The sequence below is a fragment of the Mixophyes fleayi genome, chromosome 2 (assembly GCF_038048845.1).
Source record: "Mixophyes fleayi isolate aMixFle1 chromosome 2, aMixFle1.hap1, whole genome shotgun sequence".
In the NCBI taxonomy this organism is placed as follows: domain Eukaryota; kingdom Metazoa; phylum Chordata; class Amphibia; order Anura; family Limnodynastidae; genus Mixophyes; species Mixophyes fleayi.
In genome coordinates this window covers 292,606,131-292,627,223 of record NC_134403.1, presented here as the reverse complement: position 1 = coordinate 292,627,223, position 21,093 = coordinate 292,606,131, and the positions used below count along the sequence as shown (strand labels likewise).

The window sequence follows — 21,093 nt, the reverse complement described above, 5'->3', positions numbered from 1 at the left end:
TGTTTGTGTGTAGATGGACTAACAATTAAATATGGTACATATGGAGATCATAATATAATTGGTAAAATGGGTCCACATAATGTTGCACGAACCAATCAAAGCATTTCTAGTTTATTCATAAATCCCCATTCTTAGTACTTTTGAAAAAAAAAAAATGTAATGGGTTTGGAAAAAGGCGTGGCTATGGAGAGGTTATCTAGAAATGGGAGTGACTTATAAATAGGCAAGGATTACAGCATTAATTCATATATGCCAACCGTGATGCAAGCTAGGCCCAGATAATTTACTAAATATTTGATAAATAGAATTACTCAAATAGTTACGCATATAAAATTACACTGCAAGTATATAAATACATAATAGTGGGTCAGAAACAAAAAAAAAAAAAAGTTATATCACTAAACATTATACTCACTATAAGAAGAATACACAATGCTTGCACGCACTAAATTTATTTTATCTAAACTTTCTTCCACAGCAAGTGGTGACTTATTGCATAACAAAAAACAGTTGACAGTGGTTTTCTTAAAAATACATATATGTTAGTAATTTTTGCCTTCCTCTTTAACCATTTTCCTTTAAAGCTCAAACATATGCCTGTCAAGTCTCTAACAAGCATATTTCTAACAAAGTAGAACATGTGGAAATCTTGTATTAAATGGACAAGTTCACTAACTGCATGTTATTTTTAGGATTTTACACAAGTCAAAGAATGTTACCTGGATGGTATATTTACAGTGTTTCTGGTACAGTATGCTAGCTGCTGTTCTCATTCTTGTGAATCTCTAATTGTTTTGTCTTCCTGATAAAATACTACAATTTTATAATGGGACAATGGTACATCCGTGATATAAAAATAATAATAAAAAAGTAGAGTCTGAATTAAGAATAGTCTTTTTTTTCATTGCGCAGGCTGGAGTTGAACAGCTGCAAATATCAGTAAATTTAATTTTGAGACAAACAAATAACTGGACTCCGATTTTAACCCCTACACTACATGAATGTGCTCATAAACATTTGGTGCAATCTTTCAGCATCAAGGCATAGCTTCCAACTTTTCAAGTTGGAGAATCAGGGACAAAGTGTGGGCGTGGCAACACAAAAGGCATGGTCACGTCCCTCCAGGGGTGTGCACAAGAATACACTGGGAACAGTCACAAGAATAAAACACACACACTAAAAATTTTTTATATATATATATATATATATATATATATATATATATATATATATATATATATTATATCTATCTATATTACCTTTAATTTCCTCCTTGCATTAAATTTTCTTAGCTGCTCTACAGTTTCTGGCAAGTGAATCTTGTATGCATAGCGATCTCTTTCCTGTGGTAGGAAAAAATGGCATTATTCTTAAAAGTGACCAATGCAAATAAAACATGTCCTAACACATAAAACATCTTAGGACTCGCAAATGTGTAATGATTTCCCATACCGTTAGCTTTTAAAAATTCTTTACCATCACAGCTACTATAAAACCCATTAGGAGGAAATGGGATATGCAGCAAATGTCTCTCAAAGTCTTTTGTTATTGCTTTGATTACCTTTTCAGTTACCAATTTTTTATTTTAAATTATTTAATAAACTAAAAAACAGCATTAAGAGGACATTGTGGAATTAAATTTAACTTAAATATATTACATGCCTAAAGAAAAAGTAATGCAAAGTCCCATTAAAATCTTCTCTCTAAAGACCATTAAAATCATGATAAACATAATGTTGCACGAACCAATCAAAGCATTTCTAGTTTATTCATAAATCCCCATTCTTAGTACTTTTGAAAAAAAAACACAACTGCTTGTTTATTGACAAATTAACAGGGTTGGCAAACATTTCAGCCCACGTTCTTCATATTCAGTTACTATTGTATTTGTCGGAAATGGATAGGCCGGCTCATCCAAAATCCATCTGATGACTCGCTGCAAAACTTACAGCGGATGTTCTCATTAGACAGCCACATAACAGATCCTGGGGAACAGCTTACCTTCAGCCAGGGATGATTCAGTGCCTCATAGACTGTTATCCTTTCAGCAGGGTCCAGCATAAGCATGCGGCGAACCAGGTCTTTGGCACTTTCAGATATATGGCTCCACTGTCTGGGATTCATCTAAAAATTGGAAGTGCACAAATAAAATGATGTAATTTACAAAATAATACAGCCATTTTCATGAAGTAGTACTAGAAACAAAACATTGGATACACAGCAAAAACCCCAATTACTCATAGGTGGATAACAGTCCATTCCTGTGGGTATCATGCCATACCCACAGGTGAGGGGCATATTCACATAAAATATACACAGTTTTCACTACTGACAGTTTTAAATAGATCTCACATGAAGTGAATTTTGTTCACACACAGGCAGATATTAAAACAGCACGCACCACATTCTGTTCCTAGAGCAATGTACTAAAATCACATTAGAACAGAACACTGGTCTCACGTGTGAACGTGTCCATGACGACTTAAGGTGGCTTCACATGACGTGATCCAGTCATTTCGCCGAAATAAAGACCAAATCTATGGCCAATTTGACCACCTATATGGATGGCTAAATTGAATAGATTAAGCAACAGGCTAAACAACCAGATCAAAAAGGGGACCATGCATTTTCATTCACTATGACCAAAGACACATGCTGATGCTAACACCGGCAATAGAACCACATCAACTACTTGCATCAGGTGGTATTGGTACCATGGAGCATCAATGGACTGCAACTGGGGGCAGGGCCATCTTAACAACATTATGGGCCCCCGGGCAAAGCAGTGCACCGTGGGCCCCTAGATATAGATATATATATATAGATGTATACAGATACAGATATAGATATATAGAGATAGAGAGATGTACTTGCTCAGTGACCCTTGTAGGTTTTTTTTTCTTTTGCAGGATTATTTATTCTCATTAAGAGCCGTGCCTATGGGACCCCCGGGCAGCTGCCCATCGGAAAAGATGGCCCTGACTGGGGGAGGTGGGGGGACAAGCTTTTTTCTGCTCTACCAAGCAAAAATAGAAGAACAACCAATCTGAAAAACCTTCTGGTGTTCAAAAAAAGTATAGCATGTACCTTTCAAGGTGTGGGCAAGACCTGTCATAGTTCTTAAAATAAAAAAAAAAGAAGAAATCCTTGAAAATGCATTTATGTTGTTAAGGCCAACATATTTCAAATTATTAAAATAAGACTGTTGAATCATTATCACATCTTACAAAGAATGATGGTCCTATTGCTCACTTTGCCCGTTTTCCACTTTATTGAAAGCAATTTCAAATGTACTTGCATCCCTTCAGACCGGTTACTATGCTTTGAGACTAGGTGGGCTTATTTAATTCACAGCCTGAACACTCTTGGTCTGAACGAAAAGATTAAACTCAGCAAGCTTTTTTGTGCAGCTCAACCATATTCGTCTAATGTCTACAGGCTTCTGCAAAGAAAGCTGTGTGTTCTTATATAAGCTGACTTTGTAGCATTTGCTTTTTGTAAAACTGGACTATTCTTATAATAACATATACGCATATTTTTTATGATGCCACACAGGAAGAGGCTATGTAAGGACGACCCATATCAATTGCTCATTATTCCTAATGAGCCCATTATCAGCAATGGGGCAAACCTATTTTCATACTTTTTCAGACAGGCAATTTGATCACCAGCATTTAATTAGCTGTTGCACTGATACTGTTCTACTTAGCCAAGTTTCTTTACAGACACAGTATTCAACACACTGGCATTTTACTTTTCACATTTAACTGGTCTGACCACAGATAATGCTTAATCAAGGTCTGCTTCACTCACATGGCAATTACTGGTTTCCTCACTTTGTTTTATGAGTATGTCAGCTACAGAGCTGCATGCTCGTGAGTGGAAGAGAATTACTGGCTATAGTGTTTTTACTTTATTACGAATCCATATTATTGTCCAAAAACAGTGTTACATTATGCTTCTATTTCATGTGGTCATGTCAAGACTATATACTAAAGATGTTTAGTCATACTGCTTTGTGCGATTTGACACAATTTACATGATGTGCATAATGGATGCTTACGAGACCAGCTACAGAGTCTATTGTAGCTGCTCACATCGAGATCCTATTGGCTACACCTCTGTATGACTGAAAATTAGCAGAACCACCCTTAATAAAGTTGAGATCTAACACGCTTCGAGACAGCTGCCCATGAATTAGCATAATCACAAGCTTGAAATCTGTAGCTAAAAAGACTACTATTGTAAAGATTCCAACTGCTTACTAACCTGTCAATAGATTTATATGAACTTGTAATATAACTTATTTAGCAGAGTTTCAATTTTTGGTTAAATCCGTTGGTTACTGTGATGGAGTTTCCTATACACTCACAGATCTACGTTTAATTTTTTCTTATATAACATGAATACCCTTTTTCTGAGGCGATGTAACAATGTGATTCCATGTTTATTTCCTTTAGTCACCCACAACAGCATTGATAACAGTCCCTTCTCTGGGGCTGGACATCATATTGAAGTTTAAATGTAAACACCACTCAGTCCATTATCTAAGTCTCTACTCCATGATTAAACTGCTCTATTACCGGTGCCCTCAGGAACATGGGTTCTACCACTTCAAAGGATAGGGGTTGACCTAAATAATGTTGCAGCAATTTACATAAAACAAATTTAAAGGTTTCTAAACCTATTTCATATACAGAAAAAAATCGCCATGCATGTTATTACTGTATGATAATTTTAACTAACTCTTCCTCTTACAAATTTTTAAAGTAAAGACAACATTTTAAAACAAAATTTGTGAGAATTTGTGATAACCAAAGAGAAAGGTGTAGAAAAAAACTGATGCTTAACAATTCTTTAGTCTAAGCTTGTATACAAGGTACCCATACCCATTCTCACCATCTAAATGCTTATTCTAATTAAGTGGTTAGTAATCTTGGACTGACTCCTTCACAAGCCACCCTATCCTTATTCTCATTCAATTAATTTCCTAATACCATGCAATTATTTTGACATTATTTGCATTTTAACATTTTCAATGCTTTAAAAAAACAAAATAAATTTTTTATATAAAATTGCCAACGTATGCAATTAAAAGCATACATAAAAGATTCATGCAGAAAAAATTACAAAAATATTTAATTTTATCCCTATTTGTCATTATTACATGTAGTCATGCAGCATGCATATTACATGGATTTACACGTTAAATTATTCTTGGACCTTTAGCTCCACAAAATAGTTGCCAGAGAAACTGAAGGAGGAGACATTGCTGTGTCATGTACCACTTAACCGGTCAGCTTACCGATGAGGAGCTCATTGCATCTCTTGAGATCTGGGGGTAGTTGGAAAGAAAGAGAAAACATAGCTCTTAAACCTAGGATCAAGAACAGTTACCAAAATGTAGTGATCTGATTTTAAGATGTTGATAACTCTTGGATCCTGGCAAAGCGAAAAAAGTACTTGAGCTACAAGTCCAACATAGTTTCCAGAATTGCTTTGTTTCATCTCCTCCTTCAATTTCTCTAGCTGCTTCTCCAAAAGACTAATTAGGGGAATCGCTTTATTCAAGCTAGCAGTGTCTGAACTCACTTCACAGTTGACTACTTTGAGTGGTTTCAGCACCTTGCACAACACAGAAAGCATTCTTCACTATGCTGAACTAAAGTACATTCCCCCTCAAAATTCTATTCTTCTTGCAGCTGCTGCAATCTCTTACATGCTGTTGCAGAATGCCAAAAATGACCGGATATATTTCGGGATACAGACAGCATCTCCTGCCTGTCACTGTCATTTTTTTAAAAAGCTATGTACCACCAACTTGATTGTGTGAGCAAAACAGGGATTCTGACGGAAATCTCCCCACTGTAATGCTCTAACACAATATTGGTGGCGTTATCAGAAATCACATATCCTCAGGAGAGTCCAAGCAGGATAAGCCATGTTGCAATGACATCCCTTAGTTTTTCAAACAAGTTGTCAGTGGTATACCTCTTAGTGAAGCAGGTGTTACACAGAGTAGCATGCTTCTGAAAGATCTGGAGTTGTTTGTTAGATGCTGATGATGTTTCTGCTGCTGAAGGCGATTCACCAACCCAGTGGGCTGTCACAGTCATATAATCTTTAGTTTGCACAGTTCCACTTCTCCACATATCTGTGGTTAAGTGTACAGTAGATAGAATGGCATTTTGTAGCCCAATAATTTTCTTTTTTTGCAGCCTCCTGGTACAGGTGAGGAACTGCTTGTCTAGTAAAATGGTGTCGAGATGGAATTTGGTAACAGGGACACTGAACCTCAATTAACTGTCTAAAACATGCTGCATTAATAGTGGATATAATACTAGCATAGTCGCCATCGCAACTGTGACCCGCTGTGCAACTGGGTGACAGCTGTCATACTTGCTTCCTCTTGCAAAGGATTGTTAACAGTCAATTGTTGTTAATTACTAGTAGTCTTCTTGGTCTGCTTCTGGGTTGAAGATAAACCCCCATCAGCAGGAGTAGCAGCAGCGGGCCTAGCGCTCAAGGATTCCTCTGATGAATTCTGGATAGGGGAGCAACTTGGATGCAGGACTAACTCCGATCACTAGTGAGGATATGAGGATATTGACGATGAAGGTGTTCCCTGTGTAGATTGTAGGTGCTGGGATCTAGCTGAGAGAAGGGAGCTAGCTGATGCTGGACTGCTTGTTGTTATTTTGTAGCATAAGTTTCTGATTTTCCCAAAAGCATCTCATCTTCAAATTGCGTAACATGGATGAGGTTCCTAGATGGTTAAGGTCCCTAAAATGACTACCGGCGTGTGTTTGTGCCATTGTTCTGTCGCTCAGTATCCAAGCCAATTCGCTGCAGCCAAAAGTGGAAGAAAATAATATTGTGACCTGTGAGATGTTCAAAATTGACTGGAAATGGCAGGAAATTAGTGCTATTGAGGTTAATATTAATGTAGGAACAGAAAATAGCCAAATTATTTTATTTTAGCACAGATTAGCAATTTAAAAAAAAAAGGTAAAAAATACAGATCCAAAACACAGGGGTCAGTGTAACATCTCAAAACTATATGTACTTACAATTTTTGGTCAAAAATAGATTTCTAAACACACACACACACCTCAAAAGAACATAACATTAAGGGTATACTAAACATTTACAGCTCAACTCCTAACATTTAAATTCACAGAAGAAGTGGGGAAATTTAAGCCCCACCCTATTCCTCTCAAACTCCACCCACAAATGGCCAAATTTGGTTGAATTTATTTTGTAAAGCCCTTCAAAAAGGGATATTCCGTCAAAAGTTGGGACAAATGGGATGTATATTAAAATGTGAAAGTCCCTAAATACCACAGTTTTAATAGCATGCATGCTTGCAAAACAGCCAAGTGTAGGCATGCAAAATCATTAAAATAGGAAAGCCTATACTAAACCAAAACTAGAGACTATTACAAAACAACAAAATTCAACACATTCTCCTCTGAGTTCCAGCTATCTTCCACTCACTCTATTGAATGATTTACAACCCAGGCTACCTGAAGCAGGTCGTTCTTAACATTTTATTTTTTTATTTTTTTTAAGCTCTTACCCTCACATTCAATCTACTATAACTTTACCTCACAACCCCTCTCCCATGTGAAAAATGAAGAGATATTCAACATGGTTTACATAAAACCTTTGTTCTTGTGCAGGCCTGGACAACCTGTGGCTCTCCAAGTGTTGTGAAACTACAATTGCCAGCATAGTCTGCCAGCTATTGGCTTGCTATAAGATGGCAAATCATGCTGGGGCCTGTGGCTTCAAAACATCTGGAGCATCAAAGGTTGTCCATGCCTGGTCTAGTGAATATACAGTGTGATCAGTTTTTCCCCCGCACTTCGCAATCTCCCTGTTTGCAACTACCTCCTCCACTGCCCTGTACAGGCTGAATCTGCTACAGCTAGCCAATCCCCCTTTTCTTTTCACCACCTCTCCATGCACACACCCACCCTCTATTTAACTTGACCTCCCCTTTATCAAACATCTAAGGCTCAACCATTCCCTTTATTATCTCACTACCCTCCTGATATCTCACAGCCCATGCTTTAGACAATTCACACAATGAGGTCATGCTCCACACCCAAATTTCCCTTAACAAACCTAGCATTGCTATCTATAAACTCTTCACGCTTGCTAAAACTGGGTACACACTACAGAAATTTCTTCCAACTTTTTATGCCAAGCAATTTTACATGCGATCGATGGTCCGATCGCTGGGTCCATGGACTGCATACACACTAGCCTTGTTTAGGACAAGAAAGGGAAGAGCGGACGTCCCGTTAGCGACTTTTTACAGCCATGTTGTCGTGAGCAATGACTAATTTCGAACTCACTGTTGTGGATCGGTCGGAAGTTTATACACACTACACAGCGGAAACGAGATTGGAACGAAAATATTAAACGGTACGATCAACCAAATGAGACGACAATCGTCTATTTGGGCAGACTTTCGACCATCCTGTCACTGTACACACTGACCCGACTTTTGAAAGAGAGGTCGTATGTCGGCTGTTTGAGCCGATTATTGGATGAAAACAGTGTAGTGTGTACCCAGCTTTACTCCTTTGGCCTCTCAGTTGACCTCCACTCCCACCCAACCCCTATGAACACTCACTGTACCTTGCATTCCCCCGTCTCTGTGACATCTCCAGCTTCTCCATCTCTGCCTTTCTCTCGTACAACAATCTTCTTTGCTTCTGCCTCACCTTGCCTACCCCCCTCCATATCCATGCACAGTCACCCCCTAATCATACTTGACTCAATCCTCTTCTCAGCCTCATTTGTACTACACCCTCTATTTGCATCCTGTCCTTCTACAACACCAGCACATACAGATTTTGTCAATCCAATCATCAATGCTGGAAAACCAAACATATCCACAGCTGCAAAAGTACTGCCATACCACTAAGCACCAATGGAGAAAATCTCATTCCAGTCCCAACTTCCTCAAATAAAATGTATCCTGTCTATACTGCCTTGTCTCAGAAAACTAATCTACTTTAAGTACCTAATATCCACCAAGTCAACCAACCATCAGTTTGCTTCTCTGCCCACGCCCACCATCTTCCCTCGCAGCTCTTGAATTTTCCATCTACTTCAAAAGCAAACTTGACACCATCTATCAAGACATTTCCTCTGGTCAGTCCACTCCACATCCACTTATCCTCCCACCCACAGTCCTCTCTTTAATACTACTGATGACAAAGTCTTCATATTTCTCTCTTCCACCTACCCCCTTATTCCTTTCCCTACCAACTTATACACTCCCTTCACAATGACTGAATTGAGCTCACCTCTTCATCCTGTCCCTCCTCACTGGCAATTTCCCTTTTGTCTTCAATCATGTGCCACTCTCTCCTATCCTCAAGAAACTATCCTCAACCCTACCGCTCTCTCCAGCTAATACCCTATTTCTCTTCTCCCCATTGTTTTCAAACTACTTGAGAATTACACATCAAATTGCCAATCTCAAAAATTGTTAATACAATTGTTAATAAATCCCCAAAGTTTATTTTTGGATCATGATGGGATCATCTGCTACAAGAACTTATACTTTGGACTGTTTATTAAAATAATAAAAATGAGAACTATCTAGGCCTGTTAATTACTTTTAATTTATCTCCTTAAACAATCCTTTTCATGTATAGGATGTGCAATGACCCACTATGTTAACACTGAAACATTTAAACATTTGTGATAATTTTAGGTCTTTGTATGTTTGAATTTGTCAATTTGTTAATGAGGCCAACCTAGCTTTTTCTATCAAAGACTGTATTGCAAAGCTGATCTGCAACCCAGCATCAACTGTCACATGGGGGCCTGTACATCTTGTCCTGGGACTGCGACAATCAAAACCTTACTTTAGAAAGCATTTTATTTCAATGGATTTCTGCCGACAGGTGCACTTTCATTCATGAACCATATGTAAATAGAAGACAGACCAATAGAGTTGATAACTAGAAGGTTGTTAACTGGAAGTGGTAATGTATGAACACATGATTCATAGGTACAAGTTATTAGTGTCTCCAATCATTTGATTCACAAGAGAACAGTATAAAAGGGTCAAAACGCCCATATCCATATAATCCCAATGACGAACCCGTGTGTCTGCACTTTATACTCAATCTAAAGGACCCTATTTAATAAAATTAAAATGTATCGGTTATGAAGGTTGGAAAAATCTGAATAATAGAGTGAATAAATGCCTAATTGCAATGTAAATGTTGTTTGATGCATACCATGAAATTTTCTGCCAAGATGGCTTAACTATTATTTAAGTTAGCTGTTGGTGGGCTGAAGATTTCATAATATTGTTCAAATCCATTGTTGAAAGCTGGTAGGATGTTAAAGAAATTTCTCAGGAACACAGTAAGCATGCTCCTGCCATACAATACATGGGATGTTCAATTATTAATACTCATACATAAGATGACAAACATCATGTAGACATATTAAGACATTACTACAAATAAATATGCACTGTTTACATTTTTCAGATTCTTAATGTGCAGTTGTGTGTAGATGACAGGATGTGACAAGTATTTTACCATAGGTGCAGTCACCTCAGATCATCAAAAGAAAGGATGCCACTAAAGAGTTAATTGATCTCTACAGTAAATATAATTATTAAGCAGAATACATTTCTCACATTGACTACTGCAACCTTCTCATGGAGCAGACAGGGGATGGGCAGAGAGGCTGGTCCAGTCAGGGTAAGGAGAGAGACTAGCACAGACAGTGGGGAAAGAGATAGACTGGCACAGACAGAAAAGATTGTGTATATTCTGTCATTTTTTATACCTGGTATCAATTACAGGAATGTACTCATACTTATTTTATTTGCCATAATTTTGACCTACTTGTGCAGGGGGAGGTGGATGTCAGAAGGCACAACCCAGTGGAGGAGGAATAAGGGTGGAGTCATGGGGCACACAAAAAATGTTGTGGCCTCGACTACTGTAATCCTTTCGTTCCTGGTCTCCCCAGCTCCCATCCCACTCCTCTTCGATCTATACTTAACGTTGCAGCAAGACTTATCTTCCTCTCTTGCAGCTCCACTTTTTCCTCCCTTCCCTACTAAGCTTCACACTGGGCTCCCCTTCTACTATAGAATCCTCTTCAAACTCCTCACCCTCACATACAAAGCCCTCTCCAACTCCACTGCTCCATACATACTCCCTCCAGACATCTAATCGGCCAATGACAGTCGTCCTTAACTCCCCTGTGGTAACCAAGTCACACTCCCAAATTCAAGATTTCTCCCATGCCCCCCCTCCCAACCACTGGAACGATCTCTCTCACTCTAACGCACTATCCCCTAGAACAGTGATGGGCAAACTATGGCCCGCGTGCCAGATCCGGCCCACTTAGAAGTTCTATCCGGCCCAAGAAACTGCTGCGAATAATTCTATCGCAGCACTTCACTATGTAGTTTCCTCCTCTTTTTTTCCGCGAACACTGCACATGCGCGGATCGTCTCTACCAGGCGCTTCAGCAAACATACAAGGGCACCTAGCGAACAGCGCCTTTCCCATACATCCGGATGAGTTGACGATTGCAGCCCCCTGCAACCCCACGGTCGCATCGGTCTTCACTTCCGCCACGGGCTATCTCTCACACGCATATCACGTGTGCACATACATCGGGCGCCAGACGCAGGACTGTCACCATCCATGGTAGTTACATGCGATTGTACTACCCTCCAAAGGTAATTGCATAATATCGCTATAACCTATTTCGATATTTGAGTTTGTTAATAAATTCTATTGGCCCGCCATAAAGTTTATCTTTTTTATTCGGCCCACTCCTGAAAAAGTTTGCCCAACACTGCCCTAGAATGTAAGGCTTCAAACGCTCCTTGAAAACCCACCTGTTCATTAAAGTATACCATCCCACTGTTTAAACATTCCCCTACAAAGTGTACCTCACCCTCTAACACTCCTGCTTCAACACCTCGTTTCTGATTTCTAGATCCCATTACACGGTCTTAACCTTTATATTGTAACATTGTAAGCTCTGATGAGCAGGGCCCTCTTGCCTTCTGTTCCTCCTCTTTTCATTACCTATAACTTCTGCTCACTAGCTACACATTGCACCTCCTCCTTGGACTGTCACTTGACTCCAGTCCTCCACTGTCTTCACACCTCTATCAGTGGCTCTTATCCTGTAAGTCGCTCATATCAGCCCCATTGCCCATTTAGGCTACTAGCTGTGTTGAGAATTATATTATTGTTTTCCTGTATTTTCCTGTAATACCATATGCTGTTGTGTTGTTTACCCTATGTACGGAGCTGTGCACCATTTGTGGTGTCTAATAATAAATAATAAAAATGGCAGTTTAAGGCGGTATGTATATAGTCTTAATGTGGTGTACATATAGGGCATATCCAGAACTACATAATTTAAAGTCAAATAATGCATTTGAATAGTCTAGATCAGGGTTTCCCAAGCCCAGTCCTCAGGGCTCCCCAGCAGTGCAGGTTTTCCGGATCACATGTGACATAATTAGCACCACCTGTGGATCTGTTACAATGTGTCAGTCAATAATGAATACACCTGTGCTCCAGCAAGTAGATATGGAAAACTTGCACTGTTAGGGAGCCCTGAGGACTGGGTATGGGAAACCCTGGCCTAGATTGTAAAGCATTCAGAACAATTCATGAATCCAATAAGTCTAGAATCTTACTTCTATTATCCATGCTATAGAAAAATGAGTGACAAGTTAACATTGTTTGCAATTTTTTTGACTCAAAATCAATAGATTTCTTAGGAGACTAATAATCCAAATTAATAAGTAAATATAATTAAAATGTTTATTGCAAAAGACCTGGAATCCACATCCATTTCCTTTTACTAAACAAGTTTCCTGCTGATGTAAACAGCAAATACAGGTCAAAGCTCATTTCTAAGTCTAATGAAGCACATTTTATATTGTGGGGGATTTATTGAGAACATCAGGCTCTAAGAGGCATACTGGACTATATATTTGTATGCTATGGACAATAGGGTAAATTGGGCAAAAATGCAAAACAAGACATTTCCTTAATTCTCAGATACTTTTACACAATTAGCACAACCCCACAAAATGACCACTAATGTTATTGCCTAGTTCTCATGTGTATAGAAGTACAATGTATATTTAAGGTATCAGGCAACAACAGGGGCAAGGAGCAATCGTTTGATTATTTTTTTTCTTCACACCCTACGAGTCATAGGAGGGAATACAATCAATCACGAGTGCAGCTGGAGCCTCGTATGATGTGCTTCTTCTGCTCACACTTCTGGTTATAATGGCCCAGAAACCTCTGCTCATTTTTATTCGCACTTTGTATAGGTCAGAAGCGTCTTCTATTTTAAGCAGCAAAATATTTAATGCAAAGAACAAGTAACTAATGTCAATAACACTTTGGATGCTGTAAACATAAGTAAAGAATGTATGTTCCTGATTCTAACAACTGACCTTTCAGCTGTTGCTGCGGTCTGTGCTTATAGCTGGCCTTTGGAATGTACAGTTGTCTTTTTAATTTGTTGAATCTTATATTTGCAGTGCAAGTTTTAGAACAATTTGTGGAAGTAGAAATTAGTCTACACTACTGATTTTTTTTTTTTAGGTTTTCCATGTGTTAAATAATGCATATAAAACTAATTTTAAAGAAAATGGAAGTGTTCAAAAGTTTAAAGAGATTACCCTTTTTCCTCCTAGACAACTCTGGTTTGCTTTAAAAAAAAAAAGCGTTAATATGAGCAAGTTAGCCTTGCATTGTTCAAAAGTGCCCTACAGTGCAATAAAAGGATTTCACAGGAGTTCATCTATTTCTACAGACATCTCTTGACTCTTCTCTGGGTATCACTGTTGCAGCAGCAGGGGATTGTACTGTACTTGATAGTAGAACAGGAAACCTAGCCAACAAGCTATTTTCATTTCCCATTAAAATCACTGTGCTGCTAGCAGAGAAACATGTGTTAAAAGGTTTCTAAACCCAAAATACAAGCTGATCAGATACTAAAAGACACATGCACTATACATGAAACATGCGCAAATATTTATGTTTAAGATCCACAGAAACTAAGGGCCTCATTTAGAGATTGATGCATTTGTGCTCTAAATTGACAATAAGATTATATTGCAAAAAATATATTTCTTATCAAAAGGCATATATCAGGTGAAATGCATATACTTCTACCCCCATAATAGCAACTTTACAGTGTTGGTAGTAAATGTGGAGTTGCACTACCTTATTTGTATACAACATAATGTACTAACAATGTAATAAAGAATTGCATTCATAAAATGGAATCCTTACAGTTATTTTTAAGTGAGTTGCACTTCCTTATGAAACGTAAAAGAAATACAAACACACCAACATCCGTAGTTTACCACTTTAGAAAGAAAACATATTTCAGTTTCATTCATATAGTAGTCCAAATGGAAATAACAAAAAACAAAATAGACATAATATAGCAACGGTAATGACTGATGTAATATGCAGTCAATCAAAAGCAGCCAGAAAGTTCCTCAGGTGCCGTCATCACGACGTATATTTACATGTGTAGAGATTCCTTTTAAAATGATAAATATTTTGTCCCCCCTATTCCTTTCATATCTACCATAACTCTGCATTTAACCAACAGAACTGTTGAAGACCTGTAACAGCCAACTCCAAAGTTGCTCTTTACAGTCATAGCTATCTTGGGGGGATTCAAATTCCGAGGCTCAGTCAGCATCGGTGTTATAAACAGGATTGTTTGCACCTCCCATCCTAATGGCTGCCAAAAGGGACAAGCAGCTGACAGCGAGGTGGGTTCTCCTTAACTGTGAAAGTCCCTGGCATGTGACTTTAATATCTCCAGCTCACCAACAAGCAGAACTTCTGATGGATAATTTTTTCTCAATAATGCATTTTTTAATCTGGTGTGCAGACTTTAAAATAAATATCTCACTTAGTCATCATATTTATTTCATATCTCAATTTCTGGCAAGCTTAAAATGTTAGCATATATATTTGTGAAAGCAGATTTACATTGTAAACTTATGAGATTATAAACTGATAGGGGTTTTCTACAGATTTAAGATATTCAGCTCCAGCATTTAAGGACATTTATTGCAAGAATAATATACTTCTATGGTAAATTCCAAAACAATTCTAATACAAAAATTTGTGAAAAACATACAAATATGCACAGTTGTATAACAGAAGAACATCTGTTGGATCAGTAAGCTTTCATACACTGAACTTAGAAGGCTGACAAAAGTCGTATACCAAGGTATTCTGGTAAATATGGCTACAACATTTAATCGTATTTAGAGTAGAGCGATTAAGTTCTCTTACAAATATTGTTTTCCAAGCAACATTACAATGATAACTGCATGTTTAGCATTAGAAGTATAAAGAGACAATCATTGTAAAAAGATACTAATTTATCAACGCACACAGGACACATGAATTTGAAATGTGGCTGATCTCCTTTAGACATCCTGTAACCATTCGTATTTACTACCTTAACTTTAGGGATAGTTATGCAAGAAGCTTCTTTCTGTGAATTTAAATTTGATGGTGAGTTCACAACAGGGAGGTAGGTACCTGTAAGCCTTTAGCATTTAACACTCAGGTACCTGTAACATGTGAAACTTAATCTTAAGCTAGGTACACACTACAGGTTTTTCAGCCGATATCGTGCTAATCACACGATAAACAACTGTTGGATCTGATACTGCATTAGTGGTGTACGCTCCCACAATCATGTTTTATCGCACTAAAACACATTGTATCGTTTCAATTAATATTATAACCGAACTAAAAATATCTATAAACGATTCTATTGCATGCACTCACGGCCAGCAGTGTAGGCAGATCTCCATATAGTTTACAGAGTCACGATCTTTTCAACAGATGGTTATGAAAAATGAAGAGAACAGATCTGAAGGTAAATTGTGTAAGTGAGTGCGTATGAACTGGCAAGCTGGTTGGCACTTTCAGTTACTGGTAAAATTGTTAAAGATATCGTATTGGGAGAAATTGTCTGTAATAGCTTTAATCTGTGATGCAGGTAAGAATTACAGCTTTGTCTCTCCAAAGCTTGTCAGTCAAGACTCCTATTGCTATGCCAGTGATTAAAATATTAATTATGCTAGAGGTCAAGCTTTTCCTTTGCACCTAAGGTTATAAAAAATAAATTATGAAAGGATAAAGGATACTGCATTACACCACCAAAAATAAAAACTTTTAGTACAAACAAATATAAACAGTAAGGCCCCTTCCCCACTGGCGTCAACAATTATTTTCTAAATGCTACTAAAAGCGTGTAAACAACTATGAGAATAGAAACCTTTGGATCTAAATCACTCAACACCTACTTGCACTTTAGAGTGACTGTGGCTTCTTTTGGATTCTAGATGTTCTATCTACTTGAGTTCACTGCAAATTAAATTAATGGGTAAGTGAGGTGTCAAACATAAAAATGAAAAGAAATATTAAAAGAACTAAAATTAGCATAAGATCTTTACTTATAGCGCCTACAAAGAGCTCTTCTATACCAAGGAAAGTCAGATTTTCAATAAGCTCCCTTTAAATCTAGGACACATTGCCATATCATCAAAATGGAACCTGCTAATAGATACTTTTACATGGCTACTTACCTTATATTTGCCTTTGATAATGCCTTCAAACAATCTTTCCTTGGTGCCATAAAAAGGCAAACAGCCACTTAATAGGATAAAAAGAATCACTCCACATCCCCAGACATCTACTGGCTTCCCATAAGGTTCTCTTTTCACCACCTCTGGAGCCATAAAGTGCGGTGTTCCTACGCGACCTGGGGGAAGTGTAGAGTGCAAATTTGTTATTTCCTGCATTCCTACAAAACATACTATGGTAACATGTTAAATGAATCAATGTAAATTGTACAATAACATTTGCAAAAAGGAGGAAGGGCTCCTCATGCACCTTCACACACCAGTATATTACACAGCCAGCAGAGAAGTTTACTTTATTCATACATTTCATAGTTTATTATTATTAATCTCCATCTCCCATTATGAATTAATCCTCACCCTACACAGTGCAGCCAGCACTTTGAATCACCGGCCAGGTAAAAAGTTACAGGGGATCGGGTTCAGTTCCAGCGGCACATGTAACATGCACTTCAACAGTAATATGCAACAGCCATACAAATGCCTTCTTTATCTGAACTCAAATTTGATGCTGGAGCTCACAGCTCACAGGGAGGTACCTGCAAAGCTTTAGCCTTTATCACTCGTAACTTGTTGGTGTCACTGGGTAACGCAGGAGAACGGGTGCAGAACGGACACGAGAACAGTTGCTAGAATGGATGCAGAGAGTAGATAGAGCGTGCGCGCAAGAGATTTAAAATCTTTTTAAAATGTTTAAATATCTGATGTGCATTTCTAGACTGAACATGCCAAACTCTACTGCAGAAGAAACAAACATATGGTGGGTGAAACTGCATTTTTCTGAAGGCCTTGTAATCTCAGACTCAGTAGAATGTTCCAGGGCTTTTTAGGCATTGAAATATTGCCTCTTAACCATCTTAGTGCATATCCATCAAATACATATAAAAGTCTAGATAGGGGCAAGATATTTTCCCAAACAGATTATTTTTTGAGTCAGGGGGAAGTTTATGAATCTAAAAGGAAGATATGCAAGATTGAAATGTGGTCGTGAAAGTTTGAGAGAAAAAGGCAAGAGTTTACCAAGAGTTTTATATGCCGGAATCTTCAGATCTAGCTCTGTTAATCCTTTGGTCAGCTATGGAAAAAGAGGATGATTCATAAATGCTTGAGTGTGAAACACTGGCATGAAGTCAGGGCTATCCCATATAGTGACAAGTAATGAGGGTGAAGCAGATAATAGAGCTTGATACTTGTATCCCATATTTGAGAAGGGAGTGGTAGGGTAACTCCAGACAGAAAGCCCACTTAGCCAAATTTAACAGATTTGATGCCTGTTGCTAAATTTAGACCCAACTCTTCAAACAAGGACGAGCAAACCATGCTGCATTTTTATGCTTTAGTGTACGATAAGCCTCTTCCGCAGTTTAAGTGATCACTTTAGGGTAATAAATATTTTCCTAGATGAATCCTTTTTCCCCATAGAAGGTGTGACAGACCCGGGCCTTACATTGGGAATATCTTTAGCCTGGTCCGTCATCAGTGGGCCAAGTGAACAACTGCGGCCCACTCTGTTATTAAATGCCGCCTGGTGGCCAGATAGGTTACTGTGGTGGTGTCCAGATAAGGAAGGGGGGGGGGGGGGGCTCATAAATAAACATTCTACTAAGGTGACCCCAGTAAATGACAATATGGTGGTATTAAGAGGGACAGGTATCAAAGAAAATGAAGTGCTGTATTATAATCCTGAAATAGAAACTTGAAAGGGTGAGTGTTGGATATACATAGGGTGGACTGATGAAGTTAAGTAATTGGACAAAGGTGGTAATGAATAATTTCTGTACACTACAATCAGTTGTGATGCGATTAATACGCAACCTAACCATTATCATAGCAACATTTAAAGAAGTTTAATGTATTTTCTATTTTTTAACATAAAATTTAAAGTGGTGAAGAGGCCAATTAAGGTTCCCAACATTTAAATTACATTGAGTTTGGTATCATTCTGTTTGCAATTGCATGAGATCGTTTCCGGTATTATTTATGTAGTGTTTGCACTTTGTAAATGCTAGTTATAAATAATATCACTTTTCATACACCAAATAACAAGTCCAGAGAGGTCATAAAAGAACCAGTTTATACAGGTCTAGAGGAGACAGCCTGGGGAAGGGCACCTGGCCACTTCAAGGAACAATGACCAGAGGAATCGACCAATGACACGTTGAGTTCTTAGGAGGTTATGACCCAATGAAATATGAATGTGAACCTTTATACTGTAAATGTGTATCTTTGATGTCACAGCTTTTTACAAGTGTACAGTGTATACATTGTTCACCTCTGGCTTTGGAAACCAGAGCACCTGATAGAAGCTTGTGTTAGTGCTAACAGTGCATGCGTATGCATGCCAAACTTTGCCTTTTAATATATTATGCAAATAAAACCTTTGTGCTTTGCAACCACAGCGATCGCATCGGAGATTCTTTATTGCAAATTATACATACGGACGCAACACTGGTCTCCAGTAATCCTGAAGCTCAGTCTACAAGCCAAGCACCAGAGAGTAGGCAAAATATTAATTTTAAGCATCTTGCTATTAAGTATGGGCTTTAAGGGCAAAACTTACATGACAATATCTGCCCAAGGTTTGAACCAATATTTCTGTGGTGTGAGACATCACCATAATAATTGATAGGTAATGTTTATACAGCAACCAGAGAAGTGGCTATTAGAGACTAAATAAAACACTTCCTAAGATTACAGTAAACACAGAGCACTTGTAATTTGTAATCTAATGCAAATGAGCATGATGTATTGGTTGCAATAGTTTCACAAACACCAAATAATATCATAAGAAAAGCATTAGATCACTAGTACAAGTAATACAACTTGTTGTTCATTATGGACCATTGGATGGCCTGCATTTCCTTAAAACAGAAAAATGCCCCACACTCGACGAGACACCAATTCAGTGTAACATTGCACATGTGCCACGTCAGAATAAATATGGCTTAAATCCATAAAAACAAGGTATTAGCCCATTTTCTGCTAACACAATTCAAATAACTACAGTTTATTTTAACTTGGGGTTATAACGGTGTTTGACTTGAGTGTAGAGATAACAAATGTTTACTGTATTGAAGGTCTAATACATTTTGGGGTAAAATATCTGTCTGTGGTTAGAAAATGTGGGTGACCGATACTAAGAGTAAAATAATAATTTTTTTCTCCATTCTGGCCAGTTTACTCCTATAAAATAAGCAGCCATCTTCTCCCAAAGAAAATAAATAAACAAGCATAATATAAGCTTGATCCAAAGAATCAAAAAAATTGTTCTAATCAGAATAGAGAGAGAGCACATAGATTTGTGTGCCAAGATTGCAGCAACTGAGGGGGTGAAAAACTTTACTTCTGATGTGAGCATTTGCTCAGGTGAGAGAGAGTCATTTGTTCAGTGCTGGGTAGTCTCATTTGGCCACACACAAAAATTATATCTTGTGCTGCAGGGCAAGACATTTAAACAAGCTTCAAAGGGTGTAAATTGTGTATTTTGGGGTTTTTGCGAGTAGCCACATTTATCGCCAGCAACATCACCAGACCTTCACACATCATTGGAGGGGACACCAATTAAGCCTTTGAAACCTTTTGCATGCTTGACAACATTTTAAAATAATTTCCAGGGACACTCTGCTACGGAATCAATGCAGCAAAGCACTTCAGTTGCAATACTGTCGCGATGGACTATGGAACAATTAATCCTCTTCAAAATATTGAAATATCAATGAAACATGCATAAAAGGATGCATTTTATTGTACAACTGGACAATATAGAAATAAATGGTACATTTCCAAACACAAATTGTAGGTGGACCACTTGGAAATGGGGGGAAAAAAAATCATTTTGACCAAACACCCACACCATAAAAATGACTACAAAAGTAAATATTTAAGAGATTCAAACATATACAAAAATATGAAAGAAAAACTGCCACAATGTCCCCTTACTTTCATTCAGAAATAAACAAATATTGTGTATTTTAGAGAAAAACAGAAATGTATAATTTATAAAGGAGCTCGCAGGCATGCATTTACAATGATATTTCTGCTCTTTCCTGTATACTCAATCCCATGACCCCAAATATGGAAATATAAAGAATCACACCAGGGTTCTTCAAAAAATAGAATGTGGCCATGTTTACAGTAGTAAAATAGGCACAAATTGCAAATTTTACAGTTAGCAAATAACCAGGTCTGTATAAATCAATAACATAGGAACAGAGCATTTCCATTTACTATATTTAATGCACATATAAGCAAAAGTTTTTTGTTAACAGATATACTAACCCCCTTTTTATTGAATACCCTCTTTTCACATAGAGCAGGCCTGTCCAACCTGCGGCCCTCCAGGTCTTGTGAAACTACAATCCCCAGCATGCTTT

At 37.9% G+C, this 21,093-nt stretch overlaps 1 protein-coding gene across 10 annotated transcripts in view; it reads right to left on the bottom strand.

The window, feature by feature from the left end:
- CASK (calcium/calmodulin dependent serine protein kinase) overlaps positions 1–21,093 on the bottom strand; it is a 247,868-nt gene that overhangs the window by 118,432 nt on the left and 108,343 nt on the right. For all 10 annotated transcript variants that reach the window (XM_075196392.1, XM_075196395.1, XM_075196398.1 and 7 more), the window contains exons 7-9: positions 16,667–16,842; positions 2,002–2,124; positions 1,260–1,343 (exon numbers count right to left, since the gene is read on the bottom strand). In XM_075196392.1, the coding sequence (XP_075052493.1) occupies positions 1,260–1,343; positions 2,002–2,124; positions 16,667–16,842 (383 nt within the window). The remainder of the gene's footprint in view (positions 1–1,259; positions 1,344–2,001; positions 2,125–16,666; positions 16,843–21,093) is intronic.